This window comes from Athene cunicularia (assembly GCF_003259725.1).
Source record: "Athene cunicularia isolate RWA chromosome 2 unlocalized genomic scaffold, athCun1 chr2_part1, whole genome shotgun sequence".
In the NCBI taxonomy this organism is placed as follows: domain Eukaryota; kingdom Metazoa; phylum Chordata; class Aves; order Strigiformes; family Strigidae; genus Athene; species Athene cunicularia.
The window spans coordinates 53119416-53147414 of record NW_020799095.1 but is presented as its reverse complement, the minus strand read 5'-3'; the positions used below and the strand labels follow the sequence as shown (position 1 = coordinate 53147414).

General features: G+C 37.4%; 1 protein-coding gene across 5 annotated transcripts in view; it reads right to left on the bottom strand.

The window, feature by feature from the left end:
* The window catches only part of SLC9A3 (solute carrier family 9 member A3), a 57181-nt gene extending 29188 nt beyond the window's left edge, over positions 1–27993 (bottom strand). For all 5 annotated transcript variants that reach the window (XM_026841929.1, XM_026841930.1, XM_026841931.1 and 2 more), the window contains exons 1-2: positions 27668–27993; positions 1725–2027 (exon numbers count right to left, since the gene is read on the bottom strand). In XM_026841929.1, the coding sequence (XP_026697730.1) occupies positions 1725–2027; positions 27668–27863 (499 nt within the window). In that variant the 5' untranslated portion in view covers positions 27864–27993. The remainder of the gene's footprint in view (positions 1–1724; positions 2028–27667) is intronic.
* Positions 27994–27999: the final 6 nt, after the last annotated feature.

The window sequence follows — 27999 nt, the reverse complement described above, 5'->3', positions numbered from 1 at the left end:
TCATTGCTCTGCCTTTCATAATTTTATCAACATATTCTTCAATGTAATTATCATTCATTATATTTCCCAGAACAGGATGTTAATAAAATATTTTTAGTCATATTTTTTTTAATTGTTCCAAGCAGCTTGGATGTTTAAAGCAACAAATCCTTGTCCAATCTGTTTCAATAGCAATATACCTTTGTCATCTTTTTTTGATCCTGAAAACCTGTATTTAACTATAAATGTGAAATGGTGGATGCAATACATTGTGCTTACAGGCTGAAAGCACATAAAACATCTTACCTACTTATAAAAGTCAATAGTGTCTGCATCTGGGCTATCACCTTTGTATCTTCTAAACAAAAACTGTTACTTATAAAATGTGAATTTAGTAAAGTAAATATCTCAAATGTAAGCTAAATCTTTCATAGATGTATTACAAACTTCTGCAGTTACGTAAAATGAATCTTAAATGAACAAGTCTGTAGTCTAGTTCTTCCAGACTGGGATTTTCCAATAAGGACAACAAAGGTTTCCCTTAAAATGGATGGAACAGATATCCCAATCTTATTCTCAGTTTCAAAGAACCAAGCCCCAAATTCCGCTATTTCCCTGTGCTGGACAATGGGAGCAGTTGTGTTCTCTTCTGTAATAATCAGCTAATAGTTTAATTCTTCATCACAAAAATGGTCTCTGCAATATCTGCAACTTCTGACCATCGAGACATTCATTTTATCTGGACTGAAAAGGAAGTCTGTGGTAAATCTGGTAAATTGCTCTGTGCCGATTTTGCACCAGTGTGTTTAGAGAACAGCCTCATGACTAGCTGTTGAGCCTTTCATACAACACAACATATCCCTCGTGGTCTTGGAGCCGCTCACTCAGTCCATGATCTCGGCATTAGTTTCCAAGAAGAGACTGGCAGAGTGCACAGCCACACCAGCACACTGTATATCTGTACTGCTCTCAGCAGCACTCAGACGTGCCCTGTAAAGACCTTCTAAAACTCACTAACCTAAGAAAATTCTGTCCTAGAAAGGCTCCTGAGCTTCTTCAGTAGAGACACTAAAAAAGCATAGATAGGATGCTTGTTTCAACACACATGCAATCCACATATGATGTATATTATTTTTCTTCAGGAGGCAGTACATAGTTTATGTGCATGCCACACCTGCTGAGGAGGGTAAGAATTGCTGTTTAGTGCCTCTTCTACCAGCCCCATGACCTTACATTGTAGTATAATTAAAACAGAGTTCACCTTACATGTGCTACTTGGCTCTGGAAGTCTTTAGTTACAATTTCCAGCCTCAGAAGACAAAATAGAGGTGTCATGCATACATACCCCTCAGCAACCTTTGCTTACTTAATATTAATGCTGACTGAAGGAACACAGTTCCATTGCACAGTAACTTTGAATGTTTCTATCACAGAAGAAAGAAACAAGCCCTTCAGAGTATATTTTTGTCCAGATGCCCATTAGCAGGACAAATCCTGAGCTTTATCCTGAGAGTGTATGCACACATTTAAAGCAGGGTAATGAGAGACACAGCTTCAAGTCCCTTTCATGCTTGCTTCAGAGAAGATTTCTCAGATCATTCTTAAATTTGATAAAAATACTACAAATTGCTCCCATTAAAATTGGATTTTTGTGCTGAAAAGGGTTGTTAAATTGCAAAGTATCACCCATCTAACAGCTGGCATACAGTAGCGTTCACAGTTGTGCCTCCACAGGTCAAACTTACCCATTATTCCTGTCTGATAGACACCGTACAGAGATAAACCGGTTGTGGCAGCATTCCAGACTGTCCCAATAACAGCATACAAAAGGATGGAACCAAGGTTTCCAAAGAACAATCTATTTGGCATAAAATATCCAGCGTCCAAAACAATGGGGGGCAGCAAATAGAAGAAAAATACAGTTGGTGTAAGGGTGAAGGAGGCAATGTGATCTGCTGCCCATACAATGCCACCGAGGAGGAGACCAAGAACAATCAGCAGAGCACTCTCTGGAACCACCCGAGTGACTTTGTGGGACAAGTGGAAAACTGCAAGGAAAGAGAAAAAGTTTGTCAGAAATGGAATGGAGAAACAATTTGAGCAACAACTGTCATTAGCTTGCAATTTTGACTTCACAGACTTTCTGCTTTCATTGTTATTAAACCCAAAACATACATGGAATGCATGGGATACAGACAATGTCAGAACACAGCCCCTTATAAAATAAAAATACTGATTTTCAGATTTTATCCAGCATATTTCGATTTAAATGAAAATTATTCTATGACATTTATTTCCTTTATTGGGTTATCATCTCCACACAAAATCTGTCTAGGGAAGGGTGGTGTTCTGTGCAAAGCAGTAAATGCAAAACTGAAAAGAAATGGTAGAAGTGCTGGAAACTTATAACTTTATGGTTTATTTCTGTATCTAAAAATACACATCTGACCTCCCAACATTTGTCTTTAAAAATTATCCATTTACTAGCAGGTTTACTGGAGGATGGGAGAAGAATGCTGAAAGAAGAACTAGTTTCAAGACAAGTCTTTTTAAATTTATGAAGAGTATTATATGACAATCTAGCCTGCAGGAGGAGCAGAATGGAGCTAATATTATGGAAGAACCCTTTTGGCCTTTTCCTCAAAACCTCCTCACTAAGGATTTCAGTTAATTCAGAGGCTTTCTGAAGGAATGGGGGCTTTAATGGTGGCTTCTTCATATATAGATATATTTGTGGGAAATGGTTTTGCAACAGGCTACTTTCTTTTATATAAACAGTGTCATAAAATATAGCAGAAAGTCAAATCTATTAATAAAGATGAACAGTATATGGTATCTATTATAGAAAAACATGTAATGGTATGGTGTGGCAAAACTATTAAACTAGCCAATAATTAGAGGGAGAGGGCCATGAATGAATCTGAAGAGACAGAAGGATGGCAAGACCAAAACATCAAAAATAGATTGTTCAAGATGACAGAAACACAAGTAAGACTGCAAATACATGTGGCAACATACATTTATAGTTCACTTGTTAAGTATCAGATAAAAGGAAAAAAAAAAGGCAGAGAGAAGAACAGAGAGAAATCAATTCTACAGAGAAAGATGGAGCATGAAAAAGGAGGAGGTGGCAAAGGTGTTTGATAACAAGGAAGCACAGGTGTGCCAGTTGACTTTCTTGAGATTTCTGTGAGCTTTTCCTTCAGTTTATCTTAAATATTGATGTGTCCTAGATGGTCTGAAACCTGACACTTTGTGATATCAAGCTAATAAATGGGATTTTACTTATATAGCTTTGTGTTGAAAAATGTGATTTTCCTGTTAGGAAGAAAATTCCACTAAAAGTCACCAACTTGCTCCTGGTTTGAGCATCACCCTAGAACTGTGCTGAACCTTTTACAATGCTAATGCAAGTTAGCTCAAAACTAGTTTGGACAAGAAACCATCATTAAGAATTCCAGTCTTTTAAGGTATAGTGGAAGAATCTTTCCCATGACTATGCAGAGATCACAGACCAGGTTACTTTACTGAAAGTCCATTGTTTTTCCTCCCAGCCAAGTATTTGTCCTAGTCAAACATTTACTAGTTACCTTTTAGAGTGTCTTAAGGGCCCCATTCCTGAACTGTCTGTCTTCATCTTGGCTGCATCTATACAATGTTAGAAGCATCATCCATCATTATAGTAGCCCTATAGATGGCTCCTACTAGTTGTATAATCTCCATGGCTTTATCAGAATAGAAAACACGAAAGGAAAAATCACCAGTGCCTGCCTATACCGACAATGAGCATGACTGTAGATGTTGCTGTTTGTAGACAGGGCTTGGAAACTAAGCCATGTCAGAACATAGCTTTGGAGTGGGATTAATCTAGAACAGCAATCACACGTTAAAGCAAACTGCATTCAGTGAAGTTGGCTAAACCATACCAGTTTTCTGTATCATCTTTATTATGTATTCAATAGCTGAATAACACTTCACAGAAACAAACACTGCGGTTTTTCCCAGTTTTCCTCTCTTTATAATAAAATCCCTTGGGTTTGCATTAAAAAGAAGAAGAAATTAAATAAAGAAAAACAAACTAGCTAATATTCTGTGTGTATAAAGTGTAGCATTTAATTTCTCAAAAGTCTTTCCTGCTGGTCATTCTTGATGCCTTGAATTTCCAGTCAGTGAATTATCAACTAATTTATCACCTCAAAGAGTAGGGATTATCTCCTTATCCCTGAAAATGAATGCTGCTGAGCTAGTCTTACTAACCCAAGTCTGTTTTTCCTACTCTTATGTTTGTAGATAAGCCATGACTACAAGAAGTTAAAGTTAAAAATTTAAAATAAACCTGTGAAGACTTTTCAAAACTAGACATTTGGAAAAAAAAAAACTGATGTCCAGCTAAAAATTCATATTCTGTAGAATTCTAACCTTTACAATCAAAACTACTTTCTCCCAGGCACTGCTGGGAAGCCAACCTGATTTTGGTTATAACACTGTCTCCTCCTAGAAGTCGCATGTTCCCAGGGAATCAGCTACATCATATCTGCCTGTCTTCCCTTTAACTCCAGTCAACTGATTATCTGTACTAGATTTTAATACTATAAGCAATAAATTCTTCTACTCTATTAGTTTAGGAATGCAGGTTGTGGACATGAAAGTTATTGCATGAAACAGAGCTCTAGAGAAGTCTCTTCTCTTTTTTTGCACTTGGCCCAAGCAAAACATGAACACTAGACCATATTTTTTTTAAAGTAACTGCCTAGCAAACTCTGCAGGCATATAGTATGCAATATGTCTATAAACACAGAAATATGCAAAAGGAAAATACCACAACTGATGAAATTCAATGAAATAACTTTAGACTAAGATATAATTGAAACTTAGATTGATGTTTGAATTCATATTTGCTCTTAGAATGATTTTTTTTTTTTTCTGGCTCTGTGCATAACGTATATTCAATCAAGATTGTGCATTATGCGTAGGTATTACATTTATAGAAATTGATATAGATTAATTACAAATTCATTCTTTAATGTTTTTTAACAATTCATTATCCTGAAGTTATGCCCCTAATACATCCTGAGTGTGTTACAAACTGTCATAATGATAGTACATTAATTGCATAAAGTTTGCCCTTACTTGCCTAGGAGACATCTAGAAAGTCCTGCAAAATAAATTATGTCCCCACGACAAAGTAGAATTGGAAGCTTTAATTACATCTAGATGACTAGCATGACTAAGTATTTCACCTGACTGAAGAGTAAAATAAAATCAAACAATAATGGACAAGGAGTTTAGTTTGATTACGTTTGAAAGAAATTACAAATATCAGGAAGGATAGCATGCAGTGCTGCTCAAATAAATGACACTGTGGGGGACCCAGAGATGAAATTAATTCTATTTCCACTGCAGTTAATAATGAAAAGGACATTAATATATTTTAATGAGTAGAGGGAAAGAGCAAATAAAGAAAAATTGTAGCCAGTCCATGGCATAAAAGAAATAGCAGTGCACAGGGCAATCTTGTGATCTATAAATTGTAACATTTATCATTTAGAATTCATCTACATGAATCTAGGCACAGTATTAGTGAAAAAGTTATATATGCCTTCCATCCAGAATATGATAAACTTGTCTTGAAACTTGGGTTGGACTGGCTAGTGGGTAAACTGTGTTTAAACTCAAGCTGGGCACTGCTGAATTAGATGCTTTCTACAGAGTTAAGAAACAATTAGATAGTATAAACTTCCTGTGAATTTTTCTTCTGACAATTCTTCTGAGATCCGAGAAAAGGGACTGTGACATTTAACATATCTGACAAAACAAATTAACTACCTACGATTTGATGGCTGGAACCAGTTTCTTTTGGCTCAAAGAAAGAAATATACTTTAAGAAGTGAGGGAGTTTTTATCGCCTTTAAAAATGCAGTAATTTAGATTAAATCTTTCAGTGGAATTGCTTTCTAAGGCCATCTGAGAGTGCTTTTCAAGAAATGATTCAACAGAGTAACTTTTTTCTCATTCACTAAATGAAATGAAGACAGAAAGAACTGGTTAAATAGCAAGAATAATAAATAAAAGAACACTAAAGAAGAGATAATGTAGAATTGATGATCAAGACAATATTTGTAGACATACAAAAAAGTTTTCTCAAGTAAGGTTTCCCACATTTCTTTCCAAACTCTCTAACAGCACCTGCTTTTAATGAATACCAGTTTTTGCTTATCAAGTGAACATTTCAATGACTTAGTTCTAGAATTCTGTGCTTTGTTCCAGCTGAAATGAACAATTCAAAACAGATCTGACAACTTTTGAAAATACAGTGGTGCAAAATTAAAAAACTGAAACTACTTATTTAATATGCTGTTACATTTCAGGATTTATATGGGCATTTCAGCACTATCTCAAGTGACTAATGACATTTCCATTAACTTTGTTAGTGTGAAATCAAGGCCATGAAAACACAGAAACAATTTTTCCAGCTAATATCACTGTCCCAGTCAATCACAAAACCTACTTGCGTGTGCATAGTATGCAACATGTCATCCAGAAAAATCAAGAACTGACATAATAATGCTAGTAATTCTTTGCTAGAGTTTCTTTTCCATGTATCTTTGGATAAAATCCAAGGAATCACAAAATAATTTAGATTATTGAAAGATTTTCAACCTCTTTTTTCAGACTTATCATTTCCATAGTTCCCATGAAAGCCTAGATATGAATTTGCAAACATGACTCTGTTCCCCTTAGCACTGCTAGTGTCCAGGGTGGGGTATACTGTATGCATTTTTGCTAGTGGTTTAAATATGTACTGATAGTATGCTATTAGTCTATTTTTCAGTTTTGACTTTTTATTTTCACTTACAAAGATGAAGTTACCCCATTAAATCATCATGAGTGCTTCTAATTTGAGATCCAAGACTTGATTCTCTGCAATTGCTGAGAACCCTTGCCATTGACCAAAGTGAGAGCAAAATCCTGCAAACTTTTCTTTGTGATTCTTTGCATTTACTTTACAGAGATGCAAATATAGTATCTCCAAGGTGTATATAATCAGGTTCCTGTAATGGCACAACATAGAGGCTACTTAACAGAGCATGAAAAATTCCATAAAATAATATGCTGCCCAGAGGGAAATCTTTCTTCTAAACATCTTCCAGCATTTGGACTCTGACTGGCAAGCATGAAATTTTCGTATCTTACCTACCTGTTCATGTTCCCCTTAGCATTACAGAGGGGGAATTCTATTTAAAAATTGTTTAGTTACACACTTTCTGCAGATTTTTTCAGTAGTGTCTTCTGCAGACATGTTATTACATTAAAAAATTCATAAATCTGAAATATATTCCAATAGCATTCATGGAAAAATCTGCTTTACCTTGCCTGTATAACAGCTCAAAGTACAATCACATACCAGTTTGTGAACTAAAATGATCAAGTGTAGCTGGGCAGTAATGCCATTCAAACACCTCTGGAGTGTCCCAATCCATTCCTATTATGTTGATCTACCTGACCAGGGAACGGCCACCCTGTCTAAAATATAATATGGAGCATACATTTTCAAGAAGGGATCGTTTTGCTTCCACCTTCCCTAAAAGTCATGCATCTCTCTTGCTCTGTATCTCCACATATTAGTTGCAGCCAGTTAGAGGATCACAGCTCAGACTAACCAGCTGCACCTGCCGTACCAAGAAAGAAGCAGCAGTGATGCAGAAACATGTGAGATGGCCTAAGCAAATCCCTGGGCAGAGATTGCAGCATTCATGCAACAGGAACTGTGCGTAGATGCCGGGGCTGAGAGAACTGTGGTTTTTCTAGCCTTTTTTTTTTACCCTGTTTTTTATCTGCAAACTCCTTTAAAAGGTTATTTTAGATACTTGGTGTTTGAAATTTTTTTCTCGTTATGGTGTATATGTAGGAGATCCAGATACCCTGACCTCCCCAATATCTAAAAAGAAGCTGAACAGTCACTGTTTTAAAATTACTTCTAACTCTTGGTTTACTAACAGTCTTATATTATCCCTGATCTTTATTGGCTGCCTGTAGTGTTCACTGTGGTCCTCTCATGATTCTGAGGGCGATGTATGTCAGTTCCATTCTGCACATCACCTGGTCCAGACTAATAGTTAATGTTTTTTAAACAATTGACAGTACAAATTCTTTAGGAAACCTCACTGTTGCAATAGCTCAGAAAATTACTTAACAATAATGACCTTTTTTTTTTTTTTTTTCCTATAAATTTTTTTTTTTTTTTTTTTTAAGGAAAGGTAACTCTCTTCCACTCTTCAGTCACTTTGTCTTCTGTTCAGTGGGCAACTTGCTTTTTTATTTCTACAGCTTTAATCTCAGATTTCTCCAAAGGCTTTGCTACTTGTCCTTAAGTATTTAATGTTAATTGCTATCTATTTAATATATTTGTTCAAGAGCACTCTCTTCTGATAAGTCCACTTTCTACTTACTCTACTCTTCTACTAAGAGAAGGTTTTTGATACAATTTCCTGTGTAATGAAGTTTCCTGTATTTATATTTCTCTTTTGTTATGGCTCCCTTTACTTCTCAGCAGTCCTGCCCACCTACTAGTTCTCCAATAAACTTCCTGCACTTACTATAGTTGATTTCTTTTTACTCATATGTTTTTCATTTTCTGCTCTATCCACGTAACTCATTATTTTCATGACATGCCAAGTTTGCATCCCTGTGCATTGATATCAGTTGTACTGGATCTCTTTAAGATGTCCTTCATGACTTGACTACATAAGTTTTCTACCCTTGCCACATTACCAAACACAGCATTTCTTTCCTGCATAGCCATAGGCATACCTTCTAACTAATTACAGTTGCTTATGTAGCCTGCACAGAGGATCTAGGAATTTTAATTAAGACCATAAGAACTAGAAGAGCTGTTTGTTGGGGAGCCAGATCCTCCATTATCACACCACCACATTTAATGATCCTTGTTTCAGAGGATTTCTTCTCCAGCTAAGCCTATGTGAATGCACACCAGCAGCCCTCATTGCATAGAGACTTCACTCTGATTTCTAGCCTGAACTTGTTCATAGCTATTTTATATCCATATTCCTTTGTGACAATATCAATTTTCTTAAATAGTTCTTTTTCCCTAATGTTAAAACCTTCATTTCCCAATATATAAGCGTAGCTTTTTGTTGCTTGTCTTTGGTCTTATTTTCAGTCTTCACCTCAGCTCACTCTATTTCAATCTGAGTTCACCTCTATGGACCCAGAGTTGCCAGAAATATAGACTGCATTCTGCATGAGTCACAGTAGAAGCAGGTCCAACAGCCTTCATAATTTCCTATCACAATCTATAGTTCAGCTACATCCTGGATTCATTACCAGATTGGTGACTCACAGTCATCCCGTAGTCACTTCATACAGATGTGTACCTCTCAATCACAACCTCATGTAGAGATTCTTGTCATTGGTCTCTGAGTGAAACTGCTCTTGGTATTACTGTATTTCATCCCTTCTAGTTCTCAAGACTGTATGCTTTTTCTAGCACAACAGCCAGATCTACATGAATACTGATAATGCCAAGGGAAATGTGTCGTCAGTTCTCAGTAGGATACCTCACCTCTTTCTGCAGCGGTAATTTAAAACAAAATCAAACCCTGCATAAGACCAGTCCACAAACTAAATTCTAGTGACTTCCACAGATAGCCTTCGTAGAGTTTCATACTTTATCTTGACATCTTGTCCTTTCCTTACCCATGCAGCAACTGTTCTTTCTAGGCCCTGTCTTATTAACAGATTAATTTAGGCCTAAATCAAGGGGGAAAAAAAGAATCTTCCATTGTGTTCTAAGAGTCGTTCAGTTGAAGCAAGGTTTCAAAGCATTAGGGAACTGCTTTTCTAGACTGTCCAGGAAGTGTTTGAGCAGACTCGGCATGGCTGAGGCTGATCATTATTACTTGTATTTGCCTTTCTAATCTTTATCAACAAAGTGCGCTCAGCCTTTTTTTCCTTGTCAGAAGACTGATAGCATATTTTATAGTCCTTTAGATTCTGTTCTGTGGACCTTGCAACAATGGTATTCCTCAAGTCTTATGAACTGATTTTGCCATTTCAAATTGTTTATATACAAATGATACAAAACACTTAAAGAAAAAGCTTTTACTAATTTCTTCTAAACAGTATTACTTAGACAAATCTTGAATGATTAATCACTACCTTATGCTTTTACCAAACCTAGCAAAAATTGGAAGATTTATTGAAAAAACTCAGAGATATTTTATATCTGAAGAAACTCTGAGATATAATATGCATGCATTGTGTAACAAGCAGCAAAAGCCATCTTTGGTATAGGTCCTTGGGTATTGTCTTAAAATATACTACATGAACATGACTATTAATACTGTCCATACTTAATCTTGGACATATTTTTCCTAAGCAAGGAAAAGTCCTTCATATTTAACTTGTTTAGATGAACTGGTTTGAGTTTGGTTTTATCCAGCTCAAGAAAGCTTTCTTTATTTGTCACATATGTAATGATCACCATTTACAAAGTGTACAGCATTGTAATGAGCTTATTAAACAGGAGATTTTAGGTCGCTGTTCTTTGTAGGTGAACAATTAACAAAATGTTAGCAATTAAAAATGCAACCAACATACAGGTCAAGGTTCCCAGTTGATAGGTCATAACATAACAAGATAGCCCCAAGTCAAATTCAAAGAAGTGTGTGAGTAAGCAACTATTACCTCTATAAGCACTTAGAACATAATGAAGTTTAAACAGTCAGGTACAGTTTATCATAATTATGCCAAATAGTTCTTTTTTGAAGGAGCAGTCCCACTGCAGTGCAAGTGTGGTAGCATTTGGCCCTTATGGAACTGAACGGCACTGAAAGAAAAATGGGAACAGTCAAAAATAATATTTCAAAATGAGAGCAAAGTACACATTAGAAACACCTTGAAGTATAGTAGAGGATATAAAACAGGACAGCAAAAGTATCATAAAACTGCTTCATTTCCTACACAAAGGTATTAGATTAAGTTTGAAAGACAGTCTTCTTGATCAATTTAATACTCCTCACAGACTAAAGCAAGTTAGGGGTTACTATGAGTTTTCTGTGTTTAGGATGCTGGCCGTACATGATATTACATTCCACACCAAATACAAAGAAGCACAGCTGAAGGCTATTACACACTAGAGCTGCTCTATATACAAAAGAATAAAAATAGTATGTTTCTGTCATAACCTCTTCCAATTACATGTTAAAGGGTCATCAATAACTGTAAGTAGAATTAGCGGTAATTTTATGATCACTAAGCTAGTTTTGACTAAAATGATTGCCTGAGGTCTAAAAATCCATCTGATTTTACAGTATAAATGAAAAAAGCATTTTGGAGCATGAAAACAAGGTAGAATTTACTTTCTATTAAAAGGATACATTGCAGCTGCTCCAGCTTTAAAATTATCTTCAAAAATTCACTGAAATTTATTGACAGATATTGAAAGCAATTTTTTTATCTTTAAAATACCAAACTATTTTCCAGTAACATGGGGTACTGAGTTAAATAAATGTCAAGAAATTCTGAGTTAAGTGTGAATTTTGGAAATTTTTTTCCTTCTGACATTCATTTTAATATGATAAAATAATTAAAACAAAGGTCTCCCTTTGAAAATGTTTTGGCTTTTGCTCATACAGATAAAGAAATGGATTACTAGTAATATATGGAAACAGTTGTTCTGGTATGAGAAATTGTGTAAAGAATTGCGTAAAGAAGAACCAAAACCTGAACACAAAACAGAACCAGTTCTCCTTGGTTTAGGTCTACTGTACAAAGAAGAAAAAGAAGATGAAGAATAAATAACCTAATGCATCCCATTAGTAGGTTGAAACTCTGAAAATTTCCTTATACTATAGGGACTTCCTGTTCTTCCCCAGTACTGCTTCTTGCAGGGCACAGTAAGAATTACTGCCTGCTGGGAAGGGCATGAAGGACATAATTAAAGCCTAAGGGCTATGAAGGCTGCTCCAAGTCATGGGGTAGGAAAGCACTTTTTTCCAAGTTTTGGTAGAGTGCCTTGCTTCCTGCCCCCTACATTCCACCCTGGCAAGATTTTAATTAGTACAACTGGAATAGCATGGGATTACAGTGGAAATATTCCTGATTACAGCAGTAAAATAAATAAGCATTACGGTATTCAAATTTAGCAGTGATGCCCACAGACACAAGCAAAATCACAAATGTCAAGTAGCTCTTGCTTAAAACTGCAAACAAACTTAACTTGAGAGAAGTTAAGAAAACATACCTGGCTAGTTTCCACTGAAAGTGAATATTACTGTGCAGCCTGCAAGGCTTCAAAATTTTGTCAAAGTCTTACGTTGGAGAAAAGGCTCCAGCAGTTTGATAAATTTCATGATGGATTACAACTCTTGTACGTAATTTCAGAAACTCAAGTATGCTGTTTACATGTGCTAGGAATTTGGTAATCTCAGATTTTCTAGACGAGATTATTTTTAACTAACAAGCTAGAAACACTTCCTATTGCCATAACATGTCCAGAATGACAACAGATAAAGGATAGAGTCTTTTCCCAAGATTTTTACAGGGCTGTGGAAGCTCCTCAGTGAAGACTTTGGGATTCCAAAGCTTTGTCAAATGGAGAAGCAAGTAGAAACTTTTTTCAATAAGAATGCTTGTGAAATCACTTCTCGCTCACCTGTTCCTCCATATACAATTCTCTTTGTGCAGTTTTACTTAATGACAGAATGGCATTTTTAACATCAGTAATGCCAGTCATAAAGATGTTAAGTAACTGAGCAAGGTGATATGTGGGAAAGAAATAGTCAACGATTCTCATGTTACAATACTTGCACACTACTCAGTCTGTTTGTTCCACAGAAGGTTAAGAAAGCACCATTTTCACCAATCAACCCTAGGATTTTCTGCTTAGACAATAGAGAGCAGATGATGTTACATGCTTCCTTACTGAATGCACTCATTCCTGCCTATAAAAAAAAAAGTAATTTTGCACAGAAATCTAGGAACACGGTTTATCATTCCACAGATTTAAGAAGAGCGAAGTGGAGCTTAATTTATATCACTTAAATTTTCTTGCACATGGCTCTGAGATACCGCTACCATTCAATGTGCTTTAACATGGCTTTTGATTCTTATCCTTACAGCTTTTCTGATTAACTAACATGTTAACTCCCATACCTTCAATACCTCATTTGAGAGGTGAAATACATGATGATAACAGCAGGAAGAACAGTAGTTTAAGTAGTTTCCTTATACTGCAAAATGCAGTACATGGAAATAGGTTTGATGTTTTGAAATGGGGTAGGAAGGTGATGATGAGACCACTGTTTTTTCAGTTACGCATTTGTGTTTTGTAGTGCATACACAGGGAAAATAAGAAAGGTTAGCATGCAAAAAGAAGTTCACAAGGACATTAGCTTAAACTCATTTTCCACAGCAAAGAAAGAAAAAGGAGGGGAAAAAGCAATAGGCTAAAACTGTATTTGAAGTATCTCACAACCGAAACACTTTAGTTACTGAAGATGACTGATCATCTCAAGAAAAAGAAGGGTAGAAACACAAATCACTTCCAAACTAAAACTCAGCATTCCCAAATGTCACACACAGAGACAAATTCATATCAACTTTGGATTCTTTGCTTTATGTAGAAAAATGTCCTTTATATAGTCAGGTCCCTTCTGACATGGGATAAAGATTTTGCATATATTCCTAAAAACATCTGTGCAAAAATTCTTTTTATTGGGAGATCTAAGAATTCAGTATGCATCAAATGTTATACCTAGCATATGAACAGTAGCATGTCTTTTTTGTCTTCTGTTACCACATATGTATGAGCCAAACTTCAGTAGAATCATAGAATAGTTTGGGTTGGAAGAGACTTTTAAAGGTCTCCTCGTCCAACCCTCCAGCAATGAGAAGGGACATTTTCAACTAGATCAGGTTGCTCAGAGCCCTGTCCAACCTTGAACGTTTCCAATGATGGGGTATCTACAATGTCTCTAGGCAACCTGTTCCAGTGTTTCACCACCCTCATTGTAAAAAATGCCTTCCTTATATCTAGTCTAAATCTATGCTCTTTTAGTGTAAAATCATTACCCTTTGTCCTATCGCAACAGGCACTGCTAAAAAGTCTGTCACCACCTTTCTTATAAGACTCCTTTAAGTACTGAAAGACCCCAATAAGTCTCCCCAGATCCTTCTCTTTTCCAGGCTGAACAACCCCAACTCTCCCAGCTTTTTCTCACAGGAGAGGTGTTCCATCACTCTAATCATTTTTGTGGTCCTCCATCACTACAATCATTTTTGTGTCCCTCCCCTGGACCCACTCCAACAGGTCCATGTCTTTCCTGTGTTGACTCCAGAGCTGGGCACAGAACTCCAAGGTGGGGGTCTCACTAGAGTGGAGTGGGAGAATCACCTCCTTTGACCTGCTGGCCACACTTCTCTTGATGCAGCCCAGGATACGGCTGGCCTTCTGGGCTGCGAGTGCACATTGCTAGATCATGTCCAGTAAAGGGAGTTAAATTATTTACACACAGATAAATCATAAGTGAAAGAAATATTATAACTGAAAGAAAATGTGAATAGATAGACTTAATTCTAAAAGGATTAGTGTAGCATCTTCATATACATGTAAATGCCAGGATAGGTTCTGGAAAAAAATGCTGGAGTAGAAAAGCATCAACCTGACAGAAAGACCTAGCTGAACTGACACTGCTTTATACCAACAATAAAATTAAAAAATGCAGGTAGGGTAGGTTAGTCCTGCTTTTGTTCTAGACCAGTAAGTTTTGTGAACAACCAAACTTCATAATCTTCTGCTAATAGTGTTTTTTCCATTAATCTCTTAAAATCCTGTACCTGAATATACTGCTAGTCCTGATAGGGAGTCAAAAAAAGATGAACAAGTGTCAAGAGAGAAGCCAAATTTCAGATTAATTTTCCTTAAATCTATGGATTCTCCACTTTCTGCTGTGTTCATTAATATCTAAGTAATCATGATATACAGGTTATATTTTACTATTTTCATTTCTGTTTTGAGTGTTTATTTTGTCAGCAACTGAATCTGCTTCATGATTTATCTGTACTTTCATCATATTCTTAATTGATAGGCAGTTCCCAAAGAGTGGGCATCTTTAACAGGTTTCTTTCAACTCCAGGTACAGATACTGTATTTTAGGCATTAAAGTACAAACACTACTGTTTGCTGTAGTACTACTTCACTTGACTTTAATCATAAACCATTTATCAGATGAGGGCATATCAACATGATTCTAGTTGCAGCACATTGGGATCCTCCATCATGTGACAGAGAACACATGCTACACCAGGCAGTAAGAGGAAAACATAGCTATAGACCATTCAGCCTTACTTTTGGGTTTATCTTTCCTGACGTAAGAGCTTCAGTACCCATATACAAGTTGAGTTTCCACCTACAGCGGCAGGTTCATCTTGGACTGGTTTTAATTTTTACTTCTAAATCACATAAAGAAAAGGAAACTTCATACTTTCTCCTGCTGTTTTCACATCCTCATATTTTCAAACACCAAACAGCATCATTCAAGTGAACATGCCCTGAAAATATTGTTTTTAGTAAGGTCAACTATGTTGTATTCCTTAGGAAATGCTGAAGAATTAAGATGCTTTATTGAGTGCTCAAAAAGAGTAATTTTGTCTCAAAGCAAAAAGCTTTAGCTTTTCACTTAATTACTGTTTTCTTCAGTACAAGTATTCAAGACATGAAAACAAGATGTAATTCTGTTTACTGAAATGCTAGGGAACATAAGGTTGCAAATAAGATTAATGTATTAAGTACTAATGAATTGCCACTCCCCTTAACTCCATGAGAAATATGACAGCCCTTTTTTTAGACTCATCTGAAGTGTAATAACCTCATCTTCAGATCAGAGAATGTCTGAAAATTTATTAAATTAACTTGAGTGGGGGGAGGGGGAAGGTAAATTACAAAGCACTTAACCTTCCACTGGCTTCAATTCTATATGTATCACACTGTGAATAGTAAAAAAAAAAAAAAAAAAAAAAAAAAAAGATCGCTTCTGAACTTACTATATTCTTTATTTATAATAAAAATTTTGGAAGAGTGCAGACCTTTTTTTCTAAATATTATCAAGAACAAAGTAACAAAACCTGCCTTCTCTTTCCATACATTTTAATGGCATAAGCAGTGTTTTCACCACTACAGGATACAAGTTTCAGGATACTGTTATGCATGCGACACAACCACTGAGATAACAGGCCTGAGAGGGCTAGCACCTTCCTTGTTTTACAATCTATTTTCATTCTCATCTTGAATCATAAGACATTGCTGCATGAGAGACTGTGGAACACAGAAGTAAAAAAGAAAAAAAAAAAAAAAGAAATAGAAAAGCACTTCAAACTCTGTAACTCTGGGTAGCTGCACCATACTGTTTTTTTTAAACCTGTTAGGTATAATCATGTACAGACCAGCAACAGTGCAGCAACTGTCAGATATATAATCCACCTTTAAAAATCCCAGATAAAATGAAGATTTATAGGATTATTGAGAGCAGATACAAAGATGCCTCCCTGATTTGAAGGAATACTTAGCATAACATTGAAGACAACGAAGTGATGCTGACTATTCATTTTATCTACTAAATGCCTTCTTAGCAGAGAAAAAAACTAAGCCTTGCTATGCATGTTCTTTTTACACCTCTGAAAGACAGCATCCTCTAAGATACACTGTACTCTACAGGACAACAAGTAGAGGCACTGCATGAGTCCCTCTGAGGACAGGTTGCCCAAGAGAAAAAAGCTATCCTCTTGAAGTTCTACAGAGCCAAGTCTAAAATGTATTACATTGCTAATTCATGGTAAAAGATTATGACTGATGAACATATTGATAGAATCTGTCAGGCAGTAGTTTATGACAAAATCCTTTAGATGAGTGGAAGATATGTTAACAGAAAACCTGACAATAGTCAATATTTATCTTCTTTATGATAAGAGAAATTAAGAAAATAACAAATTAATACATTTGTTAGACACTGAATATAAATACATACTTTCTGCTTTTTTCCTCATAATCTTATTACACTGTTTTTATGCCACATACATAACAGTACTCTCATCTGCAGCTTGCATCCTGCCCTGTCTCTCACAGTACTTTCTACCCTACTTTAATTATTGATCATTGCACTGACCAACACAAAACTGTTCTTTTTTTTTTAAATGTAAACTATCTTACTCAACTTGTTATACTACAAAGATTGTTCATGCAAATTAAATTAGTTGTTTGCCTATAAAAATACCTATGATTTCTTTTCCACATGGCATCTGTGCTAGCAAGTATTAAAGAAACATGAGAAGAAAGACAATATTTACTCAATATGTCTACTTAGAAAAAGAATACACTACCCTTCATGGCAACTAATCCAAACAGATAATTGAGCTCAAAATATCTTCATCTACACTTCAATAATGTACCTTGACAAAATACCAGTTCACCAGTCGAAATGTCCTCCTACCCAGAGACAGAGCTTGAACAGTCTTTTGTGAAGTTAAATGAAGATAGAAGATAAATGAGTATCATCTAAGCAATAGGAGACTGCCATGGTCATAACTATCGTGGACTTGGAAATTTCCTAGTCTTTCCTGTAGGGAAGAACTGTAATGATGGAATATTCATCCACATAGTTTTGTCTGAGGGATTTTTTTGGTTGGTTGGTTGGTTGGTTGGCGTGGCTTTTTACATTTACTTTTTTGATTTGGGGTTCTTGTTTTAGGGGAACAAAGGCAGTCTTCTTGAGAAAAATCCCATTAGAAATGGGAACACTGAGACAGGATTCCGAAGTACCAGTGCTGCAGTTCAGGTAAGTGGAAGACTACAGAAGTGTGCTTTCTGGCATATAGTTGTGGGCAGAAGAGAGATTTGTAGGAAGAAGATCTATCATCCTGTTCTGCAGGAAGCAGAGAACACTACAACCACCACCTCCAGGTTTATACATGTTTCTGATGAATTAGCTAGCTTGGTACTATCAGCCAATTCTGATCAGAAAGCCCCCATGTTAGAGGAGAGGCTGAACTTTATGCTGGTACTTTGTCATTCCATTCTTTAATTCATGATGGCATGACCATCATGGCCACCATATGGTCACTACGTAGCCTCCTCTCCTCTGTATATTAGCATGAGATTTTGCTCCAGTTAATCAAAGTATACTGATTCCATCAAAACAGCATGCAGAAGTGTTGCTCTCTTTAACCAAGGTAAGATGTGGATTTCCATCATATCCATCTATGTATGAACACTGCTATGATAATATAAAGGCCAAGATCTGCAGGTCTCCCTGGTAGAGCAACTAATTCTGGAAACCATTTCCAGACACAGGAGAGACAAGAAATTCCCCAGGAGTAGTCAGCACGGCTTCACAAAGACAAAGTCATGCTTGACCCACCTGGTTAACTTATATGATGAAATGACAGGCGTTGTAGATGTGGGGAGAGCAGTGGCTAGTGTCTACTGGGCCTTCAGCAAGGCCTTTGATCACTGTCTCCCATAAGAGCCTCACAGCCCCTCCAGCTGTTGCTGTAGGGGCTGCATGAGCAGACAGGGAGGTGGATTGAACATTGGCTGCATGGCCGGGCCCTGAGGGTGGTGATTAGTGGCCCAAAGTGTAATTAGGGGTGTACTCCAGAGGTCAGTACTGGGTCCAGTCCTGTTCAAATGCTTCATTGATGATCTGGATGATGGAGCCGAGTGTTTCCTCAGCAATTTGCTCATGACACAAAGTTGGGAGGAGTGGCTGATAAGTCAGACAGGCATGCTGCCATCCAGAGAGACTTCAACAGGCTGGAGAAATGGGCTCACGGGAATGTCAGGAAGTTCAGCAAGGAGAAGAACAGTCCCTGACCTGATAAGGAACAGCCCCACACACCAGTATATGCTGAGAGCCACCCAGTTGGAAAGCAGCTTGGCAGAAAAGGTCTTGGGAGTCCCAGTAAACAACAGGTTGAATGTGAGCCAGCAATGTGTCCTTGCAGCAAAGAAGGCTACTGATATCCTAGGCTGCACGAGGCAAAGTATTGACAAGTGAACGAGGGAGGTGATACTTTCCCTCTACTCAGCACTGGTGAGTTCACATCTGGAGTACTGTGTCCAGTTCTGGGCTCCTCCATACCAGAAAGACATGGACATATTGGACAGAGTCCAGCAAAAGGTCAGGAAGATGATTAAGGCACTGAAGCATCTCACATATGAGGAAAGGCTGAGAGACCTGAGTCTGTTTAACCTGGAAAAGACTCAAGGGAGAATCTCATCAGTGTGTATGCAAAGAGGATGGAGCCAGGGTCTTTTTCAGTGATGCCCAGTGACAGAACAAGACGCCATGGTCATAAACTGAAACAGGGGAGGTTCTCTCTGAACAACGGGAAACACTTTTTCACTGTGAGGATGGCCGAGCACTAGCACAGGTTGTCCAGAAGGGTTGTGGAGTCTCCATCCTTGGATGTATTCAAAAGCCATCTGGACATGGTCCTGGACAACCAGTTGTAGGTCACCCAGTAGAGCAGGGAAGCTGGACCAGATGACCTTCAGAGGTCCCTTCCAACCTCAATCATCCTGTGATTCTGTGATTCTACAATTCTTTGAATTCTATAGGAGACCCAGTGTCCAGCAAAATATCAAACGATGCCTGTGTACATTGTACATGTATTCCCGTGTTCTTTCTCCCTAGCCATCAGCTTCAGAGATAGTTACATCACAGAAGGTGTATCACTAACTTAAGCCTTCAACACAGTCACTTATCACTCACTGACCTGATTTGAAAGATTACTTTTCCCCAGTTAACTACTGTCTCAAATTCATCCCCAGATCTAAGGAGGATGGAATAGCTGAGGACCAGGCTATTTCAGTGGAAAATCTGACAACTTAATTCAAACCAAGTCCTACAGCAGTTTAAACTGTAGACTATGCATCAGAACAGAAGAGCAAGCATTCAACACTTTCATTCACTCTGGCATGAATATTGTGACCACTAAATAACATTTATTAAATGAATTTATTAAGCATATGTCTAAGCTGTAAAGGCTTGAAAATCTACATCCAGATACTCATCAGTACTGCTATTCCACTAGAGTAGGAGGATTGTAATAACTCTATACTACAACTATATTTAGTTTTATGTATAATCACATAACAAACAGTACAACTGTCAGTACTGATGTAATATATTAACACAATGAAGTAACACAGGATGTACTTACATTAACATAAAGCCATCCTGCATCAACCTATGTTGTCTAGTCCCTGGAAGACTATTATGTCACCAAACCAATGTAACAATGTTGATTTTTAAAAAAGGAATTAAAATGTTTTAACTATAACAAAACAGTTAACATAAAATCAAATTTATGTTTCAACGAGTCCCTCCATGAGTTTACAATCTGTTTGCACCTGGGAGATTTTCATTATGAAACCTTACTAGCTCAAGACCTTTACAGGTTTCTGAATATTTAATATTTTTCTGAAAGCTCAAATTTTGGAAGTGAATGAATCCATAAAGCTTCCACTTTCCACTTTTTTCCCCACTTTTTAAAAACTGTACTTGAAGCAGAGAAAATTGTAACCTGATGTTTTTGAAAAGCAGTATGCAATCCACTTATTTTCTTTCTTAATGACTGACTACTGCTATTTTAACATTTGGGGTTGACAAAAGGCCGAGGCATTTTTTCTTTCAAAAGATAAAAGCAGAACTCACCTAGGCACTTAATGGTGAATCCTGAACAACTTCTGCTTTGAGTTAATGAAAGGAGAAAACTCTCCAATTCATATGCCTAAAAACTCTCCTTTTGCATAGGCCTTTTGGAATATCTTTCAGTTTTCTTCTGCCATGAATAAACATTAAATATTCGTGCCTTAATTAAAAAGGTTTCCACTTGAGGTCTTGCATTCCATCTCGGTCTGCTCTTCCTTGTCAGCCTATAGTTTCAGTATTTATGACTTTACAGTGCTTTACATAGCAGCCAATTGGGTATCAAGTCACTCCTTTCATAGGGGTGAATACTCTGTGAACTGTTTTACAAAAGGAAACAAAATATTACAACTCAGCCAACCAGACATGTTCTGCAGTTTACCAGGACTGATTTAATGGTCTGTAATTTTAAATGGGTGCCACTTCTTAGCAAGCTGGAGAATAATTAGAGCCTCTAGTTCTTTGGGGCATTAGTTTAACTGCTCTACTGCAGAAAGATGAGAAAAATCAGAGACCACTTCCTGAAAGAGCAAAAAGAATATTCAAATAAGAAATATTCTTCTACAACTTTGGACTCAACATTTAATATTGAAATAGAGCCATGCAGAAGGTACAGAAGAACTCAATAATCCATTAACCCATTACTTCAGAGCAATTAAAACATGGGAAATAAGGGGGAAATAAGTTTTGTATTTGAATTCAAAACATTTCCTTAAGAAAACTGGTGGTGAAACACACTGACTTTTGATAGACTTCTGGTGGCATGAGTCGAAACAACTGGAAAAGCAACTTTCTTACTGCCAGGACAAAGTAATAATTCAGGATTTCCAATACCAGCTTCCCTGCTAAACATATCTAACACACAAAGCTCCACAAAAACAAAGGGGACCTCACCAAGCCTTTCAGTTGAAGAACCTGTGTACACCTGAAAGGGTTTGCTGCTTGCACTTATTACTTGCAGGCCTGTGGTCTGCTGCATTACCACATGAGAGATTTACAGTCACTTCAGGGGTTTGTAGATCACTCTTAGTAATAAGTAGCTTTAGCTCTGAAGACAGTAAATCAATGGTTTCAACAATCCTAAAACTGCGGTATTAAAAGGATTCCATTGTTCTACAGAGAACACCAAGCACTTTGCACACAGGTGCCTGAGAGTAATTGATGGCAGAGATCCTTTCTTAGGTATGCATGTCTGAACTGTATTCAATTCAGGGCCATTCTCAAAATGCCATTGTTTTCTTATGTAATTCACACAAGTTGCCGTTGCACATTTGCTATTCGTCAGGGGATGTAATCTGAACCTTGTCGAATTATTCTGTCCTGATATCTTCTTCCCTACTCTAAATAATTAAGACTTGAGACTTGCAAGACTTGGAGGGGGAGGGGGGAGAAGAGAGATGTGTGTTTCAGGGAGGCAGGAAGGACAAGAAAAGGGTGAGTAAGATACAAGAGTAAAATGGAAATAAAATGTGGAAACAGGTCTCCATTTACAGATCATAAGTCTAATAAAGACATGGCTTACATAGTTGTTCCTAGGACTGGAAATGCTAATCTATTATTCTAAGTTGGGAATGTTCTTTTCAGCTGTCTAAAATATTGCATACAAAAGGTTAATTCCTTAGAAGGAAGAGAGTTTACATTCCTAGCTTACGGGTATTCTAAACAGCACTTTGCAAGAGGAAATACAGCATCTTACTAAAATGAAGACACCCCAGTTATATAACATAGTTGCCAGCACAAACTTACAGCATTTCTGTGTAACTGTTTTTAAGATAGATAATAAAAGTCTATATCCAGGAAGGAAACGCATATATGCCTCCCTTCTAAGTATGCCAACCTGTTTCAGCTTCTACTGAGTTCACAAGATACATTTTTTTTTTTCCCTTGTTACCTTGTTCAGGATATGGGGGAAGGTAGCCAGGTCCTGACGGAATAGTCACAATGCAAAGTCCTTTTTCATATTATCACTTGCTAATGAAAGTAGCTTTTAACAAACACTTCATGGCAAAGCTGCTAGTTTAAGCTTTGCAGGGTCTGGTAGCATCCTCACCATTTCAGTCTCTGACTCCACTTCTCAGTTAAGTATTTCCAATAAAGTATCCTTCAACATTTCTTCCTAAAGACATTATTTACTGAAGAAGTGCCAACATAAGAGGTATTCCGGCATTTTTTTCGATAAAACAATCCCCTAAATCAGTTTCTCGAAGCAATTGACACTTTTCACTCGTGCTAAAATGCCAGCAGGAGAAATTTGGGAGTCAAATGGCCTTTTGTTTTGACAGCTTGCTTTGGAGGGAGGGGTATTGATTTCTTCAAAGAAAATATTGCCCCAGGAGTCTAAATTGGATGGGTTGTTAGACCTGCATTTCACAGTTCCTTCCCTAGCCCATCCCTAACATGCTTAAAATTCTCCACGGCAATTGTTTGTGTTAACAAAATATTCTGAAGAGCTCCTTTCTCAGAGCAGTTTGAGACAATATGAAGGGACCTGGGCATGCAGAAACTAGAGCATTTGTAGGAACCCGTATCTCCATAAACTTAAGAGATACAGTGTGCTTCACAGCTCATGTCCTCCTGGGGTCTCAAGAACTGATGGACTCAAGTCCATCTGACACAGTATCTTTTTGAGATAGCACTAGGCCAGCCTTCTCCTAGTGTTTGTTCCTTGTTATTGAATCACTTCTTCCCCCTCCTCCGAAGCATTGTGGCATTCCTGAAGACGGATTTACCAGCTGCCCTGGATTCAAATTTCATTCCCACTTTTCAATTTCTAATATAAAAGCCTTTAGAATTTTTTTTTAAAGAAAGCTTTTGTGATATTCTTAGACTCAGCATAAACTATACCAACAAAAACAGTTGGCAAAAGATTTTCTCACAGGTAATTAAAAGGCTGTGTACCCTTCCTCATTCCTGTTCGTAGTCACTCTCCCACCATTTCTTACAGTTGCTTATCTGCTCCACATTGGGCAAGTTCAGGAGGCTCAACAGAAAGACTTCTTTGTAGAGTGTTTTTATTTTAGTTTGGGACAAGCAATTAACTATCCTTCTGAAAAATGTTACAGTACACAAAAGGATTTGTACCACAAGTAGGAATTTTACAAGTTCCCCACATAACCTCCAAAGAAAATATAAATATATAAATACAATCTCTCTCTGTGTCCTAGGATTTTGAACAAGTATAGAAGTATGCAGTGGATATCCCACAAGTAAAAGCATACCTTTTTTTTTTTTCTTTTTTTTTTTTTCTTTTGTAATAGACATAGCCTCAGAAATATCCTCAGGAAAAAAAAAAATCTATACAGTATTCAAACTGTTTCTTCTCTTGCCCATTTTTAGTTTCTGAGCTGACTATTCCTTTCCTTCTACTTGTTTGCAAAGTTATTTTCTGATCTCCCCCCTCTTCTGTAGTAGACTTCCTTGACAGTGTTTGTATCTTCTACGTGTCTGTTTATTAAAAGGTTCTTTTCAAGATGTGATCTATTAAAGACGTATAGAGAGGGAGAAGAGCACATGACAAAGTGAATTTAGAAAGCATGTGCAAGGCTGGTCAGTGTGCACGTGTATTTAATCTTAAAGCAGAACTATCCTGTGCAAGTATGTTGATTGAATATGTTACATCCTTAATCAACATACCTACAGCAGCAAAAGCTGTAGTCTACAACTATATATAGATACATGTATATATTTGGCTTTGGAATTTTTATTCATTGGTATTGCTTGTTTCATCTGGAGAGCTGAGGTACCAGGAAGTGGACACCTGGAGTCCACCAGGAGAGTTCTCATCTGTACCTCAGGTAACCACTTGTGGTGGTTTGACCCAGTACACTTCTTCATGTAGATAAGATGTTTTTCTGGCTTAGCTTTACACATGTAAGTAGTTTATTGGCCTTATCCCATAAGGATATTCATTTGTAGTGATAAGAGAGCCTATCAAAAGAGGAAATAAAGATCATTAGCCAAAGTGGAACACTGTGTACCTTAGAGTGAAGAGTTGGAACATTTCAAATGAAGAGGGTAAAATCAAATCAATTACAGCATGTAAAACAGTGCACTGAGATGTATCAGAAAGTTCATAGTAGACACAGACAAATGAACTTATTTCCTGTAGTGCATGGAAGCCAACTGAAGATTCTTCTTCCATTCTTTCGTTTGTAGCAATACTTAAGACTTGCCCAAGAAATATCTGTATTCTTCACATGAAAAAAAAAAAGAAAAAAAAAAGCCCAAAACGCTAGGCACTTTTTCATGCATTTGGGATGCTTACAAGATTTCACATACCATAGTTTATGTTGCAGAATACTTTGTCAGCACCAATTCCCATTCTGAATGTACACAACATGAACATCAAGTCCCAGAAAATCCGCAAGATTCTCCTATTAAATACATGTTACCTCAAGCTATATATGATGAACTGAAACTTTTTGGGGGGGGAAAAAACCCACAACCTCCCCCCCCAAAAAAACACAACCACAAAACCCTGACTATTCTAATGCAAGAGAAAGCAAAGTATTCTCATATACTTTTCATCCCCAGCTACCAACATTGCAATTCTCAGAACACCCTTTCCTGACCCTATTGCCTATCATCCACCAGTAAAACAGCTCTCCCAACCTCTTTAACCATGCAGAAGTGAGCTTGCATGTATAACAGTTCCTTCCCTGCTGAAAAACCCACAGCAAAAACAGAATTTTGACCCCACTACCTTTGACCTCCTTCGGCAGTAAAACAAGAGACACAAGAGCAGATGTTCTATATTTTCTTCCTCAGTTCTTTTCTGTCTGCTTTTTGAACATATACAACTTCTTTGATCCAGTAAAGCATTTTTGCCATTCAAAATCTTCTAATAGATTTCTGGTCTACCTTTCAGAACCCTTGACACACCAGGGCAGATAGAAGGCTGACAAGTGGGGTTTTTTCAGTTCCCCTCCTCACTGACTTATATGGACACCTTCATGCTTTCTTCGCTATTGAACAGTGAGTGCACATTTCCGCTTTTCAGTATTTGACTTGAGACTGGTGGGGAAAGCAGGAGCATTCATAGGCTCTCAGTGGAACACAACAGTTGTCCATTGCTTCTTCAGAGACAATGTCTAGAGTAGTATAGGATTGCAATTACAAATGTGAAAAAAATAACAAAGTTTGAGAGCTTTGGGGAAGAAAAATGATGGCATCTATGATAAATACTATCTACTAGTAAGTGACATGCTCTGTGCAGCTGTGAAAGAAGTGAAAATAATTTTAAAACAGAAGGAGCAACATTCAGCTGCTGAACTGCAAGGACAATTACTGCTTTATCAAGAGTTTATTATATTCAGGACTTTATGGTAAAATGGCTCATCTTAATCCAAACTAATCTTAATCCAGGCCGTTGCAATTTAAATATAGGACAATCTAACTGTCCTGTTAGCTTCATTGCATTTCTGACACAGCACTGATATGGTTGTGCAGCACTAATATTACTCTGTACAACTGTGGCACATGTACAAAGCAGAAAAGCCTTAATAACATGGAGAACAAATATGTATTTAGAAGATCATCTCAAAAAGAAGGTTCAAATAAGCAACCTGTGTTTAGTTAGGACTATTTTATAGGGACTCAACACTGTCACTGTTTTTCCCTGTATCTGGTTTCCCCAGGTTTCTACTTGATATAACCTACCAGTAAAAGTAAATTAAAACAAAATGATATTTTTATGTAATCTAGGTAATGCAGCAACCATGTGAACACAAACTATTTGCAAGGAGTAGTCCAACAGTGATTCAGATATTTAGTCATGTATCTACGGTTAAGCAAGTGAAACCATAGATACAGGTATCACTGAAGAATACTTTACAGTATCACCTCTACATAATTTACTTCTCGTTTGCAAAATGTTTTATTTGGATTTTGAGACAGCTTTTTCCACCCAAGTCTTACTGTGTTTAGTTTATGTGCTAGACAGAATATACCTAAACACATATTTTTACACCTTCGACTCTCTGTGGATTCTGGTATCCCAAATTAGTATTAACAGTACAAGTACAGAAAAGTACTAGTAGGATTTTTAGCTGCTCATACCTTCAGAGTTGAGACTGATTTTAGAGACAATTAATTGAAGACAGAAAATGACATTTTCAATGTCAGACAAACTGGAGGTCTGTTTTTAGACCTAAAGTTAAAAGGACTGAAAAGAACAGCATCAAGCAAATAAAATATATTCCAGTTAAACAGTGACTCTTCTAGTTCAGTGGTATTATTAATATAAGATTGCTTTTGGAAAAGTCACAAAGTTCAGAACACAAGACTTAGAGCATTCTTATAAATTTACTTAAACTACACTGAAGTTAGACTAAGTCCTTGCTTTTCACTGATTCCAGTTCCTTGAAGAAAATTCTTGTATTTTTGTCAAAATCTTGTAAAGCTTGTATTTTTTCCAGCTGCATCAGCTGATCTGATAACACATGCTACCTTCCTCTATAAAACTGTGCTGTTTCACGAATTCAGCAATGCGCTGCAGAGCAGAGAATGCTAAATTCATATGTGTCATTTACAGCGTCTATTTTTGATGGTGCCAGCTTCTATTGCTACCAATCACAATCAGGAGAATAGCGTATCGTAAACTGAAATAGGTATTGTATAAGAAATAAGGCCCGATTTCTGTTTCACTTGTGTAAAGTTTCTCCCGGGAGCAAGAGTAAAGCAAGGTTTCAAGGAGTTGCAAGGGTCTGAGAGAAGTCAGCTGCAGAAGCCGCAGTCCTAGGCGCTGAAAATGAACTAGGTAACCCCCCGGGGCAGGTGAAAATCACACTGCTAAGCACCGTGTAGGGTAGTATTATGAAATCAGGACAGAGTACAGTAAACCCCCTGAAAACGGGTCAGTGGACTTATGATAAGCTTTCTTCATTTACGTTGGGTGGGAGAAGGGGAAGGGGGAAGGGAAAGGGGAGAGGGCAGGTATTAATATGTAACTCCAAACTCACCGATTTTGGCCAAGCTGGCCACAAGTATCCAGAGTGTAATGATATAAGGGTCCTTGACGTGATCCCACTTGAAAGAGACGATGGCAAAGCTTTGAGGCTGGCTGCTATTTATAGAGCTTCCCGAGCTCCTCTGTCCCAGCGCCGCTGGGAGAGCCATCAGCCCCAGGAGGGACCCCGCTCCGGGCACCTGCCTCATCTCCCAGCCACACCGCGAAATCCTGCTTCCCCTTCCCGCAGAGATCCCGCCTCTCCCGAGGTCCCTGGGGGCGAGCTCCTTGTCCCTTCGCGGGGACGCGGCCGGGGAGTGCGGGCGGCGGTCCGGTCCCGTCCCG